The sequence below is a fragment of the Bradysia coprophila genome, assembly GCF_014529535.1.
Source record: "Bradysia coprophila strain Holo2 chromosome X unlocalized genomic scaffold, BU_Bcop_v1 contig_117, whole genome shotgun sequence".
NCBI lineage: Eukaryota > Metazoa > Arthropoda > Insecta > Diptera > Sciaridae > Bradysia > Bradysia coprophila.
Window position 1 is genome coordinate 2,647,839 of NW_023503292.1, and position 20,055 is coordinate 2,667,893.

The following is a 20,055-nucleotide window of genomic DNA, read 5'->3' on the forward strand; positions in this document are numbered from 1 at the left end:
TTGAATGGTTGAAAGAAAAGACTGTCATCACTGTACCGTAGATGTATTTAAATGGGCGAAGATTTTTTAGCCCCGTACGAAGTACAAAGGGGCTTATAGGATTACGATGCCGTGTGTAATTGATGGAATTCGAAGCAGACGGTAAGGGCAAAGTGTTTGCCTATGTTCATAGATGACGAATCCGCAATAAAAATTTTGTCTGTCCGTCTGTCCGTCTGTCCTTCTGTCCGTCTCTCCGTCTGTCCGTCACGTCGATATCTTGAGTAAATCAAATCCGATTTCAAAAAAAAAAAATTCCCTGAAAGATAGTCAAAATAGTGAGGCTAAGTTCGAAGATGGGCATATTTGGGTCGGCCCTTCGTGAGTTAGGGCCGCCTAAGTGCTTTAAGGTCTTTTGGGGATATTTACGGCAAAAAAACATTGGAAATGTAAATGAAACGGCAAAAGATAGGTAATGTTGATACCGATCCAGGAAAAAAAAGTTTATTAAAATCGGGTGAATGGCTCGTGAGTTAGGGCCCTAGAAGTGAAAGGCTACTCGGCCCTAAGTGTATTTTGCATATAACTCGAGTAAATTTCATCCTTTTTTCGTGATTAGCCCCGTACGAAGTACGAAGGGGCTTATAGGATTACGATGCCGTGTGTAATTGATGGAATTCGAAGCAGACGGTAAGGGCAAAGTGTTTGCCTATGTTCATAGATGACGAATCCGCAATAAAAATTTGGGCCGTCTGTCCGTCTGTCCGTCTGTCCGTCACGTCGATATCTTGAGTAAATCAAATCCGATTTCAAAAATTTTTTTTTCCCTGAAAGATAGTCAAAATAGTGAGGCTAAGTTCGAAGATGGGCATATTCGGGTCGGCCCTTCGTGAGTTAGGGCCACCTAAGTGATTTAAGGTCTTTTGGTGATATTTATGGCAAAATAAACGATGGAAATGTAAATGCCACGGCAAATGATAGGTATTGTCAATATCAATCCAGGAAAAAAAAGTTTTTTTAAATCGGGTGTGTGGACCGTGAGTTAGGGCCTTAGAAGTGAAAATCTACTAGGGCCCTATGTGTATTTTACATAGAACTCAAGTAAATTTCATTCGTTTTTCGTAATTTTTGTGTCATTTGGAAGGTAATCAAAGGCCGAATAGAATGTTGTTGAAAAAAAAAATTAAATTTGGGTCCTCGTGTGATGACCCTGTGTCATCACACCAAATTGCTTAAATAGCAATCTCAAAGAGGTTCGGTTTGCAGAATTGCACACGCAGTTCCAAATGGGAACAGTATTTAGTCAATTCATACGCGGAAACTCAAATAATTGGGAACAGTATTTTGTTGTTTCACACGCGGAAACCCAATAGCTACTAGCCATTGTCATTGGCAGAGTCATTGTGTGCAAAGAAAAGTTCTAAGTTTTATATACAAAGAAGAATCCAATTTTTACGTTCAAAGAAGAATTACATTATAAGTTTTATGTCCAAAAAATAAGGGTTAGTTCAATAAATATTTTGTCATCCGTGAAAAGCATTGTGTGTTTGGTTTAGTAAAGTTGCTGGTGATATTGCTATATTGGTGAGAGAGAGCGAGTAGCCATAGCGACCAGAGAATTCTGTGACCCTAGAACCCGGGTTATCACACTCGGACTACACGGAAAACTCATATATGCACCCCAGACGAAGAAATCGGGAACAGCTTCACGATTATAGAACATTAGTTGTGTGCTGCATATTGATCTGAGGATCATACAATGCCCGCCTAATGAATATTGTTGTTGTGTGCTGGATATTATTTTTCAGCGTGCAGGTCTTAGCTGTATTTTCAATTTTTTTCAATTCAATAAACAACCTAATTTATCGTTTAATAGAAGAAATTGATTTAATTAACTTTATCAATTTTATTTGCGTTAGCAAAAAAAAAAAACAAAAAAACTTTTTCAAAATTTTTTTTTAATTTTCAATTTTATTATTATTATTTGTTATTAACCGTAGATTTATATTTAAATTCATCATATTAAATTGCTAACGGAATTTTTTTTTTGCTTACGTTTTTTCCGGTCACCCACCCAAGTACGGACCGCGACCATCGATGCTTAACCTCAGTTTCTGACTGCCAACGACTTTACCACTGCTGCTATACTGCTTGCATATAGTGGCAGTCTTATTTCGAACCGTTGTTACTTTGCTTTATGCAGCACACAGGCATATTTATACCTGCATGCTGAATATTGACTAAATGAATAAAGTCGTCCGTATTTAGAATGGGTTATGCAACAACATTTAATTGAATTTATTTTCTATGAAATGTAGTACTTCTCCCCACTAAGCAATGTTATCGGATATTATTATTTTAATTCTGAGCCTGGTTCTGAATTAGAGGTTTTTTCAATCGTTCTACAAAAAAACTGTTCACATTAATAGTTAGCATCTATTACGCGAATTAATAAATTAAGATTGGCTCACCTAGTTTGTGTATATTACGTAGGTGGAAGCACGGGTTTCAGGGGGTTTCGAACATTTAGTTTTTTCATGTTGCAGATATTGCAGTGTCAAATTCTGTCCAAGATGTGACATATTTGCAAGGTATTGGCCTTTTTCACAAAGTATAATCAGCATAACCTTCGTAAAAAGAATCTTGAATCTGACAAGAGCACGTGTGCGAACGTGTAAAAAACAAATGTTCAAAACCCCCTGCTGAACCGTGGCGATCCTCTTGTCAAACGGACAGTACATAAACAAATTCCATCATTTATTGCTGAATAGATCATTGTCAATGTCGTTTGAGCTGTCAAATAAGTTGTCAATTTCACAAAGCTAACCGCAAATCGAACAAAAAAAGTGTTGGATGGTGAGACGCCACATAAATTTTCATACATTTCAAGCGGCGGCTTTGTGAACGAAACATCTTTTGAGGTTAGCTTTGTGAAATTGACAACTCATTTGACACATTTTGAGAGAAGATACCGCTATTTGACACTGATCTATACCACCAACTATTTCTGTTAACATTTCAAAAGCCTTTAACACCGATAATGGATTTAAAAGTTCGTTCGTCAAAATTTCTATTGAAATACATAAATGTAACATTATCATTGCATATTAATTCGGTAAAAATAGAAATAACTTTAAATGAAGGAATAAAATTAGATTTGATAATCATCTTTATGCGTATGTTCTTGAGATCTTCCTTTTATTTCATTAAAACAATAAATTTATTGTTGCATAGTCCATTCTAAATACAGACGACTTTATTCATTTAGTCAATATTCAGCATGCAGGTATAGTTCGATAGTACCATTTAGTCAATATTCGGCATGCAGGTAAAGTTAAGTAATACATCCCACAACTAATTTGAAGATATAATTCAGCACACAGCAAATATATACCTGGGAACCTCACAATATTCCTACGAGCTGAATAATATTGTTGCCGGAACTATATTTTGAAAATATTCATATTACATGTTTATTGTAATACAACACACGGGAACATTATTCTTCTTCTTCTTCTTCTTCTTTTTCAGCCTGTTTCTATCCACTGCTGGATGTAGGCCTCTCCAACTTCTTTCCATTTCGTACGATCCATTGCCATTTGCTGCCAGTTTGTACCTGCAATATTCTTAATTCCGTTTGTCCATCTCTCTGGTGGTCTACCTATAGCTCGTCTTTTATATGGTCGCCAGTTCATGATCTTTTTGGTCCAACGTTCGTCTGTCCTTCTTGCAATATGTCCCGCCCAGCTCCATTTCAGAGATGCTATTCTTTCCATGACATCAACGACCCTGGTTTGTTGTCGAATCCATTGATTCGTCATTCTGTCTCTGAGTGTTATTCCAAGCATACTCCGTTCCATGGCTCTTTGTGTCACTCTCAATTTATCTTCGGATGCTTTCGTTAAAGTTAACGTTTCCGCTCCATAAGTGAGCACTGGAAGGACACAAGTGTCGAAAACTTTGCGTTTCAGACTATTATTCATTTTGCTTTTGAAAATTAGTCTGAGTTTTCCGAACGCTGCCCATGCAAGACCAATCCTACGTCTTATTTCTGCAGTTTGGTTGTCCAGACCTAACTTCAGTTTATGTCCTAGATATACATAGCTGTCGACTCGTTCAACGACAGTGTCACCAATTTTGATTTCTCTATCGTCCCCGATGTTGGTCATGACTTTTGTTTTCGATAATCTAGGTCAGGCTCAGCTTATGCTACAACAGTTAAGTGAAGAGGCGAGCAAAGTTGGCCTCAAGATGAACATTATTCAGTCTGCAGCAAATATATGCAGCACACAACAAATGTCGAATTTGGCGAATTTTCCGTGTAAGGCCGCTACTAGGGCCCTATGCGTATTCTACATACAACTCGAGTAAATTTCATCCGTTTTTCGTAATTTTTGTTTCATTTGAAAGATAATCGAACACCGAATAGAATGTTGTTGAAAAAAAAATTAAATTTGGGTTCTCGGACTAAGGCCGCTACTAGGGCCCTATGCGTATTTTACATATAACTCGAGCAAATTTCATCCGTTTTTCGTAATTTTTGTTTCATTTGGAAGGTAATCAAAGGCCGAATAGAATGTTGTTAAAAAAAAATTAAATTTGGGTCCTTGGACTAAGGCCACTACTAGGGCCCTATGTGTATTTTACATTGAACTCGAGTAAATTTCATTCGTTTTTCGTAATTTGTGTGTCATTTGGAAGGTAATCAAAGGCCGAATAGAATGTTGTTGAAAAAAAAATTAAATTTGGGTCCTCGGACTAAGGCCGCTACTACGGCCCTATGCGTATTCTACATACAACTCGAGTAAATTTCATCCGTTTTTCGTAATTTTTGTTTCATTTGAAAGATAATCGAACATTGAATAGAATGTTGTTGAAAAAAAAATTAAATTTGGGTCCTTGGACTAAGGCCGCTACTAGGGCCCTATGTGTATTTTACTCGAGCAAATTTCATCCGTTTTTCGGATGGCCGAATAGAATGTTGTTGAAAAAAAATTAAATTTGGGTCCTCGGACTAAGGCCGCTACTAGGGCCCTATGTGTATTTTACATATAACTCGAGCAAATTTCATCCGTTTTCCGTATTTTTTGTTTCATTTGGAAGGTAATCAAAGGCCGAATAGAATGTAGTTGAAAAAAAAAAATTGGATCCTCGGACTGAGGCCGATACTAGGCCCTATGTGTATTTATACTCAATAAATTAAGATTTTAGGGCTATTTGAAATTTTTGTTTTATTTGAAAGGAACGTCGTACGGGGCTTCGTAATTGCGCTATGCGCAATTTCTAAGATGTACACATTACATAATAATTTTACTTTAACTACTTTAACCGGCGCATAGGCTTACGGTCAAAGTAGGGTGACAGACGCACTAGGGTCACGTACGCAATAGATATACGGGTTTGTACGGGGCTCAGTCGCAGCAAACGCTCCGACTGTTCTGATGGCTCGTTTTTGTTTCATTTGAAAGGTAATCGAAGCCCGAATATAATGTGGCGAAGAACGTTTTAAATTTGGGTCCTTGGACTGAGGCCGCTCCTCGGCCCTAAGTGTATTTTGCATATAAATCGAGTAAATCTCATCCAATTTTGCTAGTTTTTGTCTAATACGAAAGGTAATTGAATACCGAATAGAATGTGGTGAGAAAAATGTTTGAAATTTGGGTCCTTGGACTGAGGCCGCTCCTCGGCCCTAAGTGTATTTTGCATATAAATCGAGTAAATCTCATCCAATTTTGATAATTTTTGTCTTATATGAAAGGTAATTGAATACCGAATAGAATGTGGTGAGAAAAATGTTTGAAAATTAGGTCCTTGGACTGAGGCCGCTCCTCGGCCCTAAGTGAGTAAATTTGATCCGATTTTCCTAATTTTTGTTTCATTTGAAAAGTAATCGAACGAGGAATAGAATGTTGTTGAGAAAAAAAATTAAATTTTGGTCCTTGGACTAAGGCCGCTACTCGGCCCTAAGTGTATTTTGCATATAACTCGAGTAAATTTCATCCGTTTTTCCTAATTTTAAAATTTTAAAAGGTAATTGAACATCGAATAGAATGTTGTTGAAAAAAAATTTAAAATTTGGGTCCTTGGACTAAGGCCTCTCCACGGCCCTAAGTGTGTTTTGCATATAACTCGAGTAAATTTGATCCGATTTTCCTAAATTTTGTTTCATTTGAAAGGTAATCGAACACCAAATAGAATGTTGTTGGAAAAAAAAAATTAAATTCGGGTCCTTGGACTAAGTCCGCTACACGGCCCTAAGTGTATTTTGCATATATCTCGAGTAAATTTCGTCCGATTTTCCTAATTTTTGTTTCATTCGGAAGGTAATCGAAGGCCGAATATAATGATGTTAAAAAAAAAAATGGGTCGTTGGACTAAGGCCGTAACTAGGCCTTAGGCCTCTCAATAAATTAAAATTTTAGGTCAACTTGAAATTTGTGTTACATTTGAAAGGAACGTCGTACGGGGCTTCGTAATTGCGCTATGCGCAATTTGTAAGATGTACACATTTCATAATAATTTGACTTCAACTAGGGTGACAGACGCACTAGGGTCACGTACGCAATAGATGTACGGGTTCGTACGGGGCTGAGTCGCAGCAAACGCTCCGACTGTTCTGACGGCTCGGTTTTTTTTTAAATTGATCCATTCTAACCCGTTTTCTCCGATTTAAAGTCTTAAATGACCAGCGACATCTAGTTATTTCTTTCGTCAGTAGTAAGAGAGTAAAGTAGTAAGAGATATATGACACAGATGTCACTATCGTTTGACAACATGTCCTAACCACAAAAATGTACACATCGTTTAGAATGTTTACTTTGCAAAATGAATGTTTTAGTGCAGCTAAAAGAAAACCAAATTTACTGTGGACTGAAATATTTAAATTGCAAAATATCTCTGCCTCAAACATAGCTTTTATGTCTCTATTATTCATTCGGGCGGGAATAAAACATTCGAAGCATAGGAACATTGTCAATTTCAAGCCGTTTTATTGTTTAAAAAAGATGAAAATTGTACAAAATCAAGCAACCGTGTGGTAGGTCATGAAGCATGCAATGCACAAACCTACGTTACATTTCGAGCATTCTTGTCTGATTGTAGATTTGCAATTTGTTCCACAGCGACGTTGCTTGTTGTTTGCAGTTTTTCGTGGAAAATGGTCAATTTTGTCCAGACGAAACGCATCAGACACATGTTTTTTTCTACCGACCTCCTTTCGTGGATTATTATGAGCATTGAAGTAAGACTTCACAAGACTTCTCCGAAAACGCAGCTTTGTCAACTTTGGATTAGCCTGTCTCGCTAATATCCATCCGTTTTGTACGGAAGCGTCGAGCATCCATGTGAACATCGACCACCACCATTTTTTGCCACGAATCGAGATGCGATAGTTGTTTATATTTTGATCTGTGCGATCAGTTCCGCCCATGTTGCGGTTGTATTTGTGGATGGCATGTGGAATCGGAACATCAATGCGCTTTCTCTCGTTTTTGCACCATGGTTTGACCGTCGTTTCTGGATTGGATGCGTAGCACGTAGAGGCAACAGTCACTGCTGAGTTATCTCTCCAACGGTTCAGAAAGATTTTATTATTCAAATGATGGGCAGTCGCTACCTCGGAATAGCCTCGTTGCTGTTTTTTGAATTTCTTGACGTCCATGAGAGGGCAATCCTTACCAACGCGATCATCTCTTATTGTGCCAGTGCAGTTGTATCCCCGATTCTTCAATTCTGACAGCATTGGAATGGACGTAAAATAATTGTCGCAGTAGAAGTGGTACGGGTATTCGGATTTGCTGAGCGGATACGAATCCAATATGTGTAACAGAGATGAGGAGCTTTTTCCGAACTGTTCCTCCACTTCCTCATCGGCTTGAAATGTTTTTCCTTGATATGGATTGAAAGCAATCAGGTAACCAGATGGTGTGTTCTGGCAAAAGATTTTGTAGCCGAATCGAATCGACTTGTCTCTGATTGCCTGTTTGCATCCATGGTTGCCAAAATATTCTACCATCGCTTCGTCGTGCGAAATGGCTTCATCCGTCGGTATGAAATTTTGCATAAACTTCTTTTGGAGATGCGATATGAGCGGACGAAGCTTAGCAAATTTATCGCTTTGGTCCAAGTTCGTATTCGACAGGAAATGCAACGATCTCATTATTTGGTCAAAACGATCTCGCCGCATGGTCTGTGCTACAGCTTCATTGCCAAGATCTTTGTCACAGCTCCAATACATCGGTTTTCCGGGCAACGAATTGTAACCAGACAAAATTAATATTCCGAAAAATGCGCGCAGCTCAGGTTTAGTCAATTTTATATCTGGCAAGTTTTGAGATAAGCAATACTCGCTGCTGGCGAGCATTATCAGTTCGACAATTGCGTCGTCAAAAAACAGTTCAAAGTACTCTGCACTCATGTTTTTGGAAGAGTTGCTTTTAGGTGGAAAAGTATGTGGAGGTATAGCATCATCCACACTCTCACCGCCAATGGTCCATTTGATTTTGTTTTTAAATTTTGTTGTTTTCACACTCACCGGAGCATTTTTGTGCTTGTTATCACGACTATCGGTCTTCCGCTTACTTCTTCCGATTTGCTCAGCAATTTTTCGCTTTTTCGGCGCAGTCAGCACTTTTTACATTCGATTTGATCAGCAGCCGTAATAGTCTGCGAATTTCCATCAACAACACGTTTTGCCGTTTTCGTCACAATCCGGGAAGTCGCACGCTTCTTGTTGACACCAGCACATTTTGCCGTTTTCGTTACAATCCGAGACGTCTCATGCTTCTTGTTGACACCATCAACACATTTTTCCGTTTTCTTTACAATCCGGGTCGTCTCATCCTTCTTGTTGACACCATCAACACATTTTGCCGTATTCGTTACAATCCGTGAGATCTCGAACTTCTTGTTGACATCATCAACACATTTCGCCATTTTCTTTACAATCCGGGATGTCTCACGCTTCTTGTTGATATCATCAACACATTTCGCCGTTTTCTTTACAATCCGGGAAGTCTCATGCTTCTTGTTGACACCATCAACACATTTCGCCGTTTTCTTTACAATCCGGGAAGTCTCACGCATCTTGTTGACATCATCAACACATTTCGCCGTTTTCTTTACAATCCGGGAAGTCTCACGCATCTTGTTGACATCATCAACACATTTCGCCGTTTTCTTTACAATCCGGGAAGTCTCACGCTTCTTGTTGACATCATCAACAATTTGTAACTTTTTATTTTCAATCCGTGGCTTGTTATTGTTGGTCGACGATTTTTCGATTCCGCCATTTTTCTAATTGGAATAATTTTATACGATTGTTGTAAGGATGGGGGTGAACTGGATGTTTTAATTATTGACAATAAATGTTTATAACGTTTCACAGATGAAGTCTTTACTAACGTATCGGTTTTACATTTTGAAGCAGCCATTCCAGTTTTATGTAAAAAAAATCTTTTGAAAATGCATTGATGTAACCACACTTGTGACGATTGTGATTGTTGTGATTATATTGATTTAATACATATAAAAAGCGAAGGGTGGCGCTCATGTAACGCGCAATTTTTTTGAAACTAGTGTCGTCGTATGACGACAAACGGTGAAAACTGGTTCCTGATCTGTATAAATTTCATATTGAATAGGTGAGGTGCATGGGCATATTGTTGTTTTTTTTTGTATTCATTAAAACCTTTTTTCATGCTTCGGGGGCAATTTTTCGAATTTTCGCGGGTTTCCGGCCCTCTGCATGAAAACTTACATGTGCACCTGTTTGGGACGGTTGATTTAAGGCACTTTCGCTTGTAAGCCTCACTTCGTTCGGCCTACAATCCGCGAAATTGCCTAAAATCAATCGTCCAAAACAGGTACACAAATAACCATTTTATGCCAAATACTGCCAAATACCCTCAAAGGGTGACCGAAAGTAAAAAAATTCTGGCCTTGGGCCGAAAGTAAATGTCACTGTCATCATTTTACTTTCGCCCAGTGGGCTTGTGTTCAGTTGTTCAGTTGTTGCTATTTCAGTTGTTTGATGCACAAAACGTACTTCGACATGAAATGGATTTTTTTTAGCGCAAGTCCTAATTTTCCATACTCGCTTTGCTTAATATGTATTATTTTTTATGTACACTGTGGCATATTTCAGCAAATTTTTCAGTGTATAAACAATTAAACCTTCAAACGAAGCCATAACGAATTATACATTGCCACATATAATGCCAGAACATTGTCGTCAAGACAAAAAATGCAAGAAATGGAAGAAGAGCTAGAAAAGATAAAATGGGATGTTGTGGGAGTGAGCGAAGTGAGAAAACCTGGAGAGGAATGCCTGAAATTACAATCAGGGCATACATTCTTCTACCGAGGAAGTGACAGTCAGATGCTGATGCACGGTGTTGGATTGTTCATAAACAAGCGGTGGTCGGATCGCATAATTCACACGAAAAGCATATCCGATCGAGTGATATACGTAAGCCTGAAGATAAATAACAGATACAGTGTCAAATTAATTCAGGTTTACGCACCCACGTCCACTCATGATGACGAAGAAGTAGAAAGATTCTATGAAGATGTCGAGAAAGCTCTGGACGAAAACCCTTCACATTACCAATATCTAATCGGTGATTTCAATGCGAAGCTGGGAAAACGAGAAGAAGACTCCGAAGTTTCTGTTGGTAGTTTTAGCAACGACCAAAGAAATGAGCGTGGAAATACTTTACTCAACTTCTTACAGCAACACAATTTGTACGCAATGAATTCATTTTTTGCAGGAAAGCCTCAACGGAAATGGACTTGGGCTTGTGCAGATGGTGTAACGAAAAATGAGATCGATTACATCATAACTGGCTGTAAGTCAACCGTTAAGAACGTTACGGTCCTAAACAATTTTTCAACCGGTAGTGATCACCGAATGGTTCGTGCAAGAGTCACGTTAAATACCAGATTTCAAAGATCACAACTAGTTCAGAAAAGTGAAAGGATTGACGTACAACGGCTTTACACACAAAATGAAGAATTTGCTACGAAAATGACTGCCGAATTAGATAACGTCAACAATCAATGTGAAACATTGGACGAATTGAATACCAAAATCGTCGATACAATAATGGGTTTCATGAAATCCAAATGCAAATCCGTCCAAGGGAAAGAATCAAAACTCAGCAGAGAAACATTAGACCTGATCGCAAGCAGAGCAGAGTTGGTAAAAAACGGAGGACGAGATTCGGTGGAATACCGGAACCTGTCTAAAAGTATCAACAAAGCAAGGAGATCAGATGAAAGAAAATATAATGTCCAATTGGCTCAAAACATAATTGAAGCTAACTGCAATATGAAAGTCCTACGGAGAAAAATGACAAACGCCAAAATAGAAATCTTCAAATTACGAGACAAAACAGGAACGATCCAAACGGATCGAAATGCGATATTAAACATTGCAACAGAATTTTATGAGAATTTGTTTTCTTCAGCAAGACAGAGTCCAACGGAAGAAACCGAAGATAGACCAATAATAAGAAACGTGGGATCGGAGGATATGCCCGACATAACTGTTGATGAAGTCAAAGCTGCAGTAGCCGAGATGAAAAACAAAAAGTCTCCCGGAGAAGATGGTGTTCCAGTGGAAGCCATTAAACTAGGTGGAGACTCATTATTAAAGGCAATCACGGCCTTGTTTAATCAATGTCTCCAATGGGAAGAAGTACCAGAAGCCTGGGAAAATGCGGTAATTACATTGCTGCATAAAAAAGGAGACATAACAAAGCTGGAAAATTACCGACCCATAAGCCTATTGTCAACACTCTACAAGTTGTTTATGAAAATCATTACGAAGAGGAACACTAACAAGTTCGACTTCTACCAACCTGTTGAACAAGCTGCTTTCAGATCTGGTTTCAGCACAAACGACCATTTGCAGGTGATGAGAACGCTTATTGAGAAGTGTCGTGAATACAACATCGACATAGTCTTGCTATTCATAGACTTCGAAAAAGCTTTCGATTCAGTGGAAACATGGTCGATATTGGACGCATTAGACGAATGTAGAGTAGACTCAAGGTACTCCAACACAATTCGATATGTGTACAAAAATGCTACTTCATGTATAAAACTTCATAAGAGCACGGAGAAATTCAGAATTGGCCGAGGTGTAAGGCAGGGTGACACCATTTCACCGAAATTATTCACGGCGATTCTGCAGAGTATTTTTAGGAAGTTAAACTGGAGTAAAATGGGAATAAAGATAAATGGAGAGTACCTGAGCAATCTCCGCTTCGCTGATGACATTGTACCGATAGCAGCGAATCTAGGTCAGGCTCAGCTTATGCTACAACAGTTAAGTGAAGAGGCGAGCAAAGTTGGCCTCAAGATGAACTTATCGAAAACAAAAGTCATGACCAACATCGGGGACGATAGAGAAATCAAAATTGGTGACACTGTCATTGAACGAGTCGACAGCTATGTATATCTAGGACATAAACTGAAGTTAGGTCTGGACAACCAAACTGCAGAAATAAGACGTAGGATTGGTCTTGCATGGGCAGCGTTCGGAAAACTCAGACTAATTTTCAAAAGCAAAATGAATAATAGTCTGAAACGCAAAGTTTTCGACACTTGTGTCCTTCCAGTGCTCACTTATGGAGCGGAAACGTTAACTTTAACAAAAGCATCCGAAGATAAATTGAGAGTGACACAAAGAGCCATGGAACGGAGTATGCTCGGAATAACACTCAGAGACAGAATGACGAATAAATGGATTCGACAACAAACCAGGGTCGTTGATGTCATGGAAAGAATAGCATCTCTGAAATGGAGCTGGGCGGGACATATTGCAAGAAGGACAGACGAACGTTGGACCAAAAAGATCATGAACTGGCGACCATATAAAAGACGAGCTATAGGTAGACCACCAGAGAGATGGACAAACGGAATTAAGAATATTGCAGGTACAAACTGGCAGCAAATGGCAATGGATCGTACGAAATGGAAAGAAGTTGGAGAGGCCTACATCCAGCAGTGGATAGAAACAGGCTGAAAAAGAAGAAGAAGAAGAAGAAGAAACAATTAAATTTTGTGTTTTGTTCAAAAGAATTTGGGCCGCGTAACAACCTAAGATGAAAATTTAAAATATTTGGTCTACTTACAGGTGATTTTTTTATAGAGATAATTCTAACAGACAGGTATGTACGAAAAAATGATTGGAAATAAACCTGTCTGTCAGAATTATCTCCACATATAAAAATGTTACGTTAGGTTAGTCATAAAAAAGTAATCATACGAGACAAAATATGAAGCAAGTCCTAAATAAGGACGTAAGTTATTTTGTATCAATCATACCTGGTACTAAACGTGACGAATCGATTTGATTTTGCAAAATTGCTATTCCAGGAACTATAATCGATGGCAGTGTTCGTGAACGTAACAGTGGTGGTGGACCTTTTCGATCTCCAGCACTTGTATTCGCTGCTAAAGCGGCAGCTTGTTGCGCAGCTCTGTAAAATGAGTTGGGAATTAATTATTTTTGGTGGATTTGTGATTTACCGTAAGACCACTTATAATATTAAAAGTTGTTTTTGGTTACTAAAACACCTTTAATTTGGTCTTACAAAGTTTTTTATTAGCATAGGATGCATTTCGGCTTTTTAATTAATGTTTATTGTACATTTGCTTTTTGCTACACTTATTTCATTCCAGTGGTTACTTATGTCCATCCCTCCCAGCTAACAATTTTGAATATGCTAATGGCACCGGGTGCCAATAGTCTCTATTATTCTGTGGCTATTGGCACCGAGTAGCGATAGTGCCTTTATAATATTGTAGCTAATGACATCGGATGCCAATAGTCAGGTCAGAGGTTTCAGGCATACCCGAAAACTTGCACCGGTCGACCTGAAACCTGACCTAATTTACCTGACCTGACTAGCAATTTCAGTTTTAGGTCAACGCAGGTCGGGTCAAAATTTTTAGAATCAGGTTCAGGTACAGACAGGTTTCAGGTAATTTAAGGTCAGTTTCTTGTAAACCTGACCTATTCCGATCCTTAGCTTCATTTAATATCGAAGTGAATTATGGTAGGACAAATTGAGGATATTTAATTAGGTTGTAGTTACTAAAATGTAGCGTTTCCCAATTTAGTACGTCTCTACTGCGCCTGAAGTAAAGTAGGATAAATTCTAAAATTTGGTCGACATTAAGGACCAATTTTGAATTTTGGATTAGCTAGAACCAGGCATCCCCAATAACGTTATTATTACCCGAAATGATTTCTGTTACTCGAATAACGTTATTCGGAAAACGAAATGAACTCGGTTACTCGAATAACGTTATTCGGAAAACGAAATGAATTCGGTTACTCGCATAACGTTATTCAGGAACCGAATTGAATTCGGTTACTCGAATAACGTTAATCAAAAACCGAAATGAATTCGGTTATTCGAATAACGTTATTCAAAATCACGAACTAATGTCGGTTAATTTATCACAAATTATTGCAGATTACACTAAAGATCACTTCTAAGGGCTGAAAAAACACAAACTCAAACTCACAGCCACAATTAATCGATCTCTGTGGGCCAGGGTCCATTTTTGTATGGAAAAATTCAAGTTTGGGGCACTCTCCGGTACGTTGTTCCTTTTTAGTCTCTGATCGATAGTGTACAAGGGCGCCACTCCATCCTAGACGATTTAGGTCGCTCAATGGCGAAATGTGTAACAAATGACGAAAATCGGTGGAAATTCTACAAGAAGGATTTTAGTGAATATATTTCTAGGCGATTTACCTGCTGTTATTACTAGTTAGGGGGTAGATCGTTAAAATTCTCTGAGCACTGCTTCATCTTGTTCATGATTTATTACAGTTTCGTCACAGCGTAAATTATTTATACGTCGCTAAGTTTTCGAGTAAAACGAACTTGCCATTTATTTTACACGCTTCATGATACGAAAACAGACGAAATCACGCGCTGAAAGTTATCGGAAACCATAGTTTTCTGGGTTCTCTCTGAGCAGACCTTGTAATAAGGCAGTAAGGCAGGGTGACACCATTTCACCGAAATTATTCACGGCGATTCTGCAGAGTGTTTTTAGGAAGTTAAACTGGAGTAAAATGGGAATAAAGATAAATGGAGAGTACCTGAGCAATCTCCGCTTCGCTGATGACATTGTACCGATAGCAGCGAATCTAGGTCAGGCTCAGCTTATGCTACAACAGTTAAGTGAAGAGGCAAACAAAGTTGGCCTCAAGATGAACTTATCGAAAACAAAAGTCATGACCAACATCGGGGACGATAGAGAAATCAAAATTGGTGACACTGTCATTGAACGAGTCGACAGCTACGTATATCTAGGACATAAGCTGAAGTTAGGTCTGGACAACCAAACTGCAGAAATAAGACGTAGGATTGGTCTTGCATGGGCAGCGTTCGGAAAACTCAGACTAATTTTCAAAAGCAAAATTAATAATAGTCTGAAACGCAAAGTTTTCGACACTTGTGTCCTTCCAGTGCTCACTTATGGAGCGGAAACGTTAACTTTAACGAAAGCATCCGAAGAAAAATTGAGAGTGACACAAAGAGCCATGGAACGGAGTATGCTTGGAATAACACTCAGAGACAGAATGACGAATCAATGGATTCGACAACAAACCAGGGTCGTTGATGTCATGGAAAGAATAGCATCTCTGAAATGGAGCTGGGCGGGACATATTGCAAGAAGGACAGACGAACGTTGGACCAAAAAGATCATGAACTGGCGACCATATAAAAGACGAGCTATAGGTAGACCACCAGAGAGATGGACAAACGGAATTAAGAATATTGCAGGTACAAACTGGCAGCAAATGGCAATGGATCGTACGAAATGGAAAGAAGTTGGAGAGGCCTACATCCAGCAGTGGATAGAAACAGGCTGAAAAAGAAGAAGAAGAAGAAGACCTTGTAAACAGGTCTAGGGATAAAAATGATGTTTTACTCGCATGGTACCTGTTTTGAATTTATATATACGAAGGCGGAGCTAACTCTCTCACTCTCTCTTGCTCTTTTTGTTTTTTCTGTTTTTCGTATCATAAAGTGTAAACATTATGTATGTGAACTCGTATCCAACGAGAATTATTTTTGCATACGTAACGTATGTATATTGTAATTTCGTGATTTATCTCCTTATGATGAAAATAACTATTTCTCTACAAAACTTTTATTTTTGATAGACCCATAAAAATACTAGTTTTAGAAGGTTAGGGTCTAGACTTTTCTACAATAACGGAAAAATGTCAATGCACCTTCCCGAGAGCTATCCACAGTTTCCTAAAGTTGGACGAGGGTACCTGAAATGGCTTGAATTCTAGTTTTATGACTACTATATTCATTAAATAGCCGCTGTGACAGCGTGCAACTGAGGTGGTCTGAAAAGCATCCCAAAAGAAGTCGACTCAGAGGATTTCACCGGTCTACGACCAAGCACTAGACATGATTTTCGTTTAATACTCAAGTATTACCCAGTGTTTGATATGTATGATTTTGTGAATTACTATATAATAATTGCAGCAAGTCAATCGCCTAGATACACATATAGACCCAAAAATCCTTCTTTTGAGAACATCCTGATGAGAAAAAACCGAACTTATCCATACGCGAGTAATGTGTAATTTTGGATAAATGTCGATTTACACATTCGTCAATTTGTCATTTCTTACACATTTCGCCATTGAGCGACCTAAATCGTTTAGGACGAGGATGGAGTGGCACCCTTGTACACTATCGATCAGAGATTAAAAACCAACAATGTACCGGAGAGTGCCCCAAACTTTTCCATACAAAAATGGACCCCGACCCACAGAGATCGATTAATTGTGTCTGTGAGTTTAAGTTTGTATTTTTTCAGCCCTTGGAAGTGATCTTTAGTTTAATCTGCATGCATTTGTGATAAATTAACCGAAATTAGTTCGTGATTTTGAATAACGTTATTTGAGTAACCGAATTCATTTCGGTTTTTGAATAACGTTATTCGAGTAACCGAATTCATTTCGGTTTTTGAATAACGTTATTCGAGTAACCGAATTCATTTCGGTTTTTGAATAACGTTATTCGAGTAACCGAATTCATTTCGGTTCCTGAATAACGTTATTCGATTAACCGAATTGATTTAGTTTTCCGAATAACGTTATTCAAGTAACAGAAATCATTTCGGTTATAACGTTATTGATGCCTGGTAGAACAGCCACGATTTTTTTCCCTAATAAAATACTGCATTGTTATACACACAGTCACAGACTACACCCATAACTTCAAAATTCAAAACTTAAATATAAATTGAGATGAATAGTTTATTTAAGTTTCTAGAAACTTCTTAGAATGATGTTTATTTATTTCAAATTTAACAAAATTAGTTTACAAATAATGTATTTCATTTAAATCCTTTGAATGTGGTAATGTTCCTAAAACGGACGCAACATTGCCACGTTCAGATCACACTATCATCTCATTTAAATATAAACCCAAAATTTACACATTCCATCGCATTCACTTCCAAAAACTTAATTTTCAAGTAGAGATGTAAGCTTCATGGAAATTGTTAATTTAATTTATTTGTTTGCTACTATGTAATTGCAAAAGGTTGGCAGCGATATAAACTTCATAATTGCTTTGCATTTATTTCTAGTACCACTTATAATACAACACTATTAGTGATGACTTAAATGTACAGATTATAAATAATAAACGATTTATCGTCTGGAAGGTTGTTATTTATGTCATGTGAACCTTTAGTGATTATTAAAACATTTGAAGTAGCAGAGTTCTAATTCATATTTCGAATTTTACAGCCACTCGGCCTAACGATGTTCAAGGAGAACACTTACATCACTTCACTGAAAGATAATATAATTACCTATGTTGAAGCGGTACTGGAGGATAAAAACAACAAAAATCGTCTGAAAGGTGATTATTTGGAAATGCTTGAGCTGTGTCTACTGGTACTAGGCAAAAGATACCGAAGTACAGATTTCATGTTCCACATGCAGCAACTCGAGATGGATGGCTAAGATTATATATTCCATGAAAATATATTTGTTTCGCCAGCAACTGAATCTACCACGGGCCACAGTAGCAAATTTGAAACACATTTGCTTGTTTACATGTTTTGCTTATGTAAAGCACTGGATGCAGTGTTGTGTTGCGAGTAACGCTCTGCACAATAACTTGGTTTTATTGAAAGATTTGGACCGTTACTCTGGTATAAACAAGAAGGTTTCAAAATTGGCCGTAAGCAAATTTGAGGATCGGAATTAGTTGTCCTGTCATTATTTTCCGATAAGGTGCCAGTCTCTGTAAAAGAACGAATGTTCGCACAAATGAAACTTTTGGTTGATGGACAGTGGACAAATCGAAACTGGTGTCTACTAGATACAAGCAACATCGTTCAAAAAGAGTTGGACGACCTGGTCGACGCATCTTCCATGTCAGTTTTAAAATCCTTACAAATCGACATTCAATTTATGTTCGAGAATGAAGTCAACGAATGGGCACAATTTGATTCTTATAAGGCAGCCAAAAACATCATTGATTCAATCCACGTTGTCAATGATTGTGCAGAACGGACGCTAAAACTCATGACGGATTTCAACGAGTCCCTCACAGCAAACGAATCTGCAATGCAAAAAGTCATTCAAGTCGTTGAAGACAACCGCCACAAACTTCCAAACACTAAAAAATCCACTCTTGCATCCTATAAACAATATTGTTCGTAAATTAATTTCTAATTTGGGGATCACCAATTTTAAAACATTTAATTTGTTTGTCAGCAGAAAAATTTCTATCGAAATAAATTTCAACTCCATTTTTATCTGGGACGGTGGGTATGGTCGAGTGGGGTGTCAATGGATAGAGCTTGAAGTAAGCTACAAAACTCCGGGTTAGAGCTTCCTGCTACTAACTTTCCCAGCCGCCCAAAGCCCTTCAAAAATTTCTGTTTTCTCGAGGCTTTTCACTTGTTGCGGCGGCTGGGTGGGCCGAACATCGGCGTTTGTTGGTCAATAATATTCAGCTCATTGACCTTTATAAACGTGCACAATTTGACATTATTCACTTTTTGTATGTTGGAGTAATTGATAAAAAACGGTTTTCGCGACCACTTCGGAGAAAAATTTTCTAAGAGCCATGACAGCCCAACAAAAAATATCCACGATATTCTCAGAATTGAACGACGATTCATTTGAGCCATAGCTCGATTGGATCGCCGTCGGCTTCAATCTCGATTCCATATAAGCTGTTCGAAGTTTTGGCGAATTGACTCTTAACCCGATGTCACAATTTCTGAACTTCTAATTTCCTTGGAAACTGAAACCCTCTCGCTCTGTGAGTAACGCAAATATTTTAAGAAAAGTTGTTCTACAATAAATCTAGAAGATATCTGCTATATGAAAAAATATTCGCCAGAAGAAATTTTAGATTTCAATTTGAAAGTGAAACGATCTAGTGACCCAGTGAAACGAATGTCATACGCTGATCAATAATGGCGGTCTGCGTGACCTCTCCAAAGTATACAGCCTAGTCACAGGGGCGCCGACTTCTAAGGACAAGTGAGGCTCGGGCACCACTACTCGAATGATGATCACCACTACATCTTTCCAGTTTTACTTGAAAGAGCACCACTACTCCCAGATTCGCTTGTTGTATGGGCACCACTACTCCCAAACACAAGTCGGTCAATAATAAAGATCATTAATTTCGAGTAAACTGGGCTCAAAATAACATTTTATATTCTGTGTGGTTCAAGAGTTTTTCTTGTTCCACACGATCCACAGCGCTTTGAAAGCTAATTTAATAGCCATGTCCTGCTGCCCTCTCATTCAATTTAGTCGAAGCTATCAATTTCACTTGAGACAATACATACAAATTTTTCGGTTGAAAAATTACTGTACCAACTACATAAATACCGACCGATTTAAATGAAAAGTGATACAAGTCAGGTTTTATTTTTAACTGATCAATTAGTTTTCGCGTTTCTTTAATAAATTCTGACGCGTTACGTGATTGTAGAGTTAGGCTTTACTTTGCACACATCAATTTCTTCTATCTTAGTTCTTAC

General features: G+C 38.2%; 1 protein-coding gene and 2 long non-coding RNA genes across 3 annotated transcripts in view; 1 reads left to right on the plus strand and 2 right to left on the minus strand.

The window, feature by feature from the left end:
* Nucleotides 1-20,055, minus strand: part of LOC119067040 (ankyrin repeat and fibronectin type-III domain-containing protein 1) — a 147,842-nt gene that overhangs the window by 95,307 nt on the left and 32,480 nt on the right. Inside the window, exon 2 of the mRNA XM_037169777.1 lies at nt 13,312-13,466. Within this exon, the coding sequence (XP_037025672.1) occupies nt 13,312-13,466 (155 nt within the window). The remainder of the gene's footprint in view (nt 1-13,311; nt 13,467-20,055) is intronic.
* On the plus strand, nt 1,487-19,932 carry LOC119067069. Its single transcript, XR_005085859.1, has 3 exons — nt 1,487-1,501; nt 7,749-7,753; nt 19,700-19,932. It is a non-coding gene; the product is annotated as an uncharacterized LOC119067069 (long non-coding RNA).
* On the minus strand, nt 14,654-16,275 carry LOC119067068. Its single transcript, XR_005085858.1, has 3 exons — nt 16,147-16,275; nt 15,311-15,316; nt 14,654-14,884 (listed from the first exon to the last, which is right to left on the minus strand). It is a non-coding gene; the product is annotated as an uncharacterized LOC119067068 (long non-coding RNA).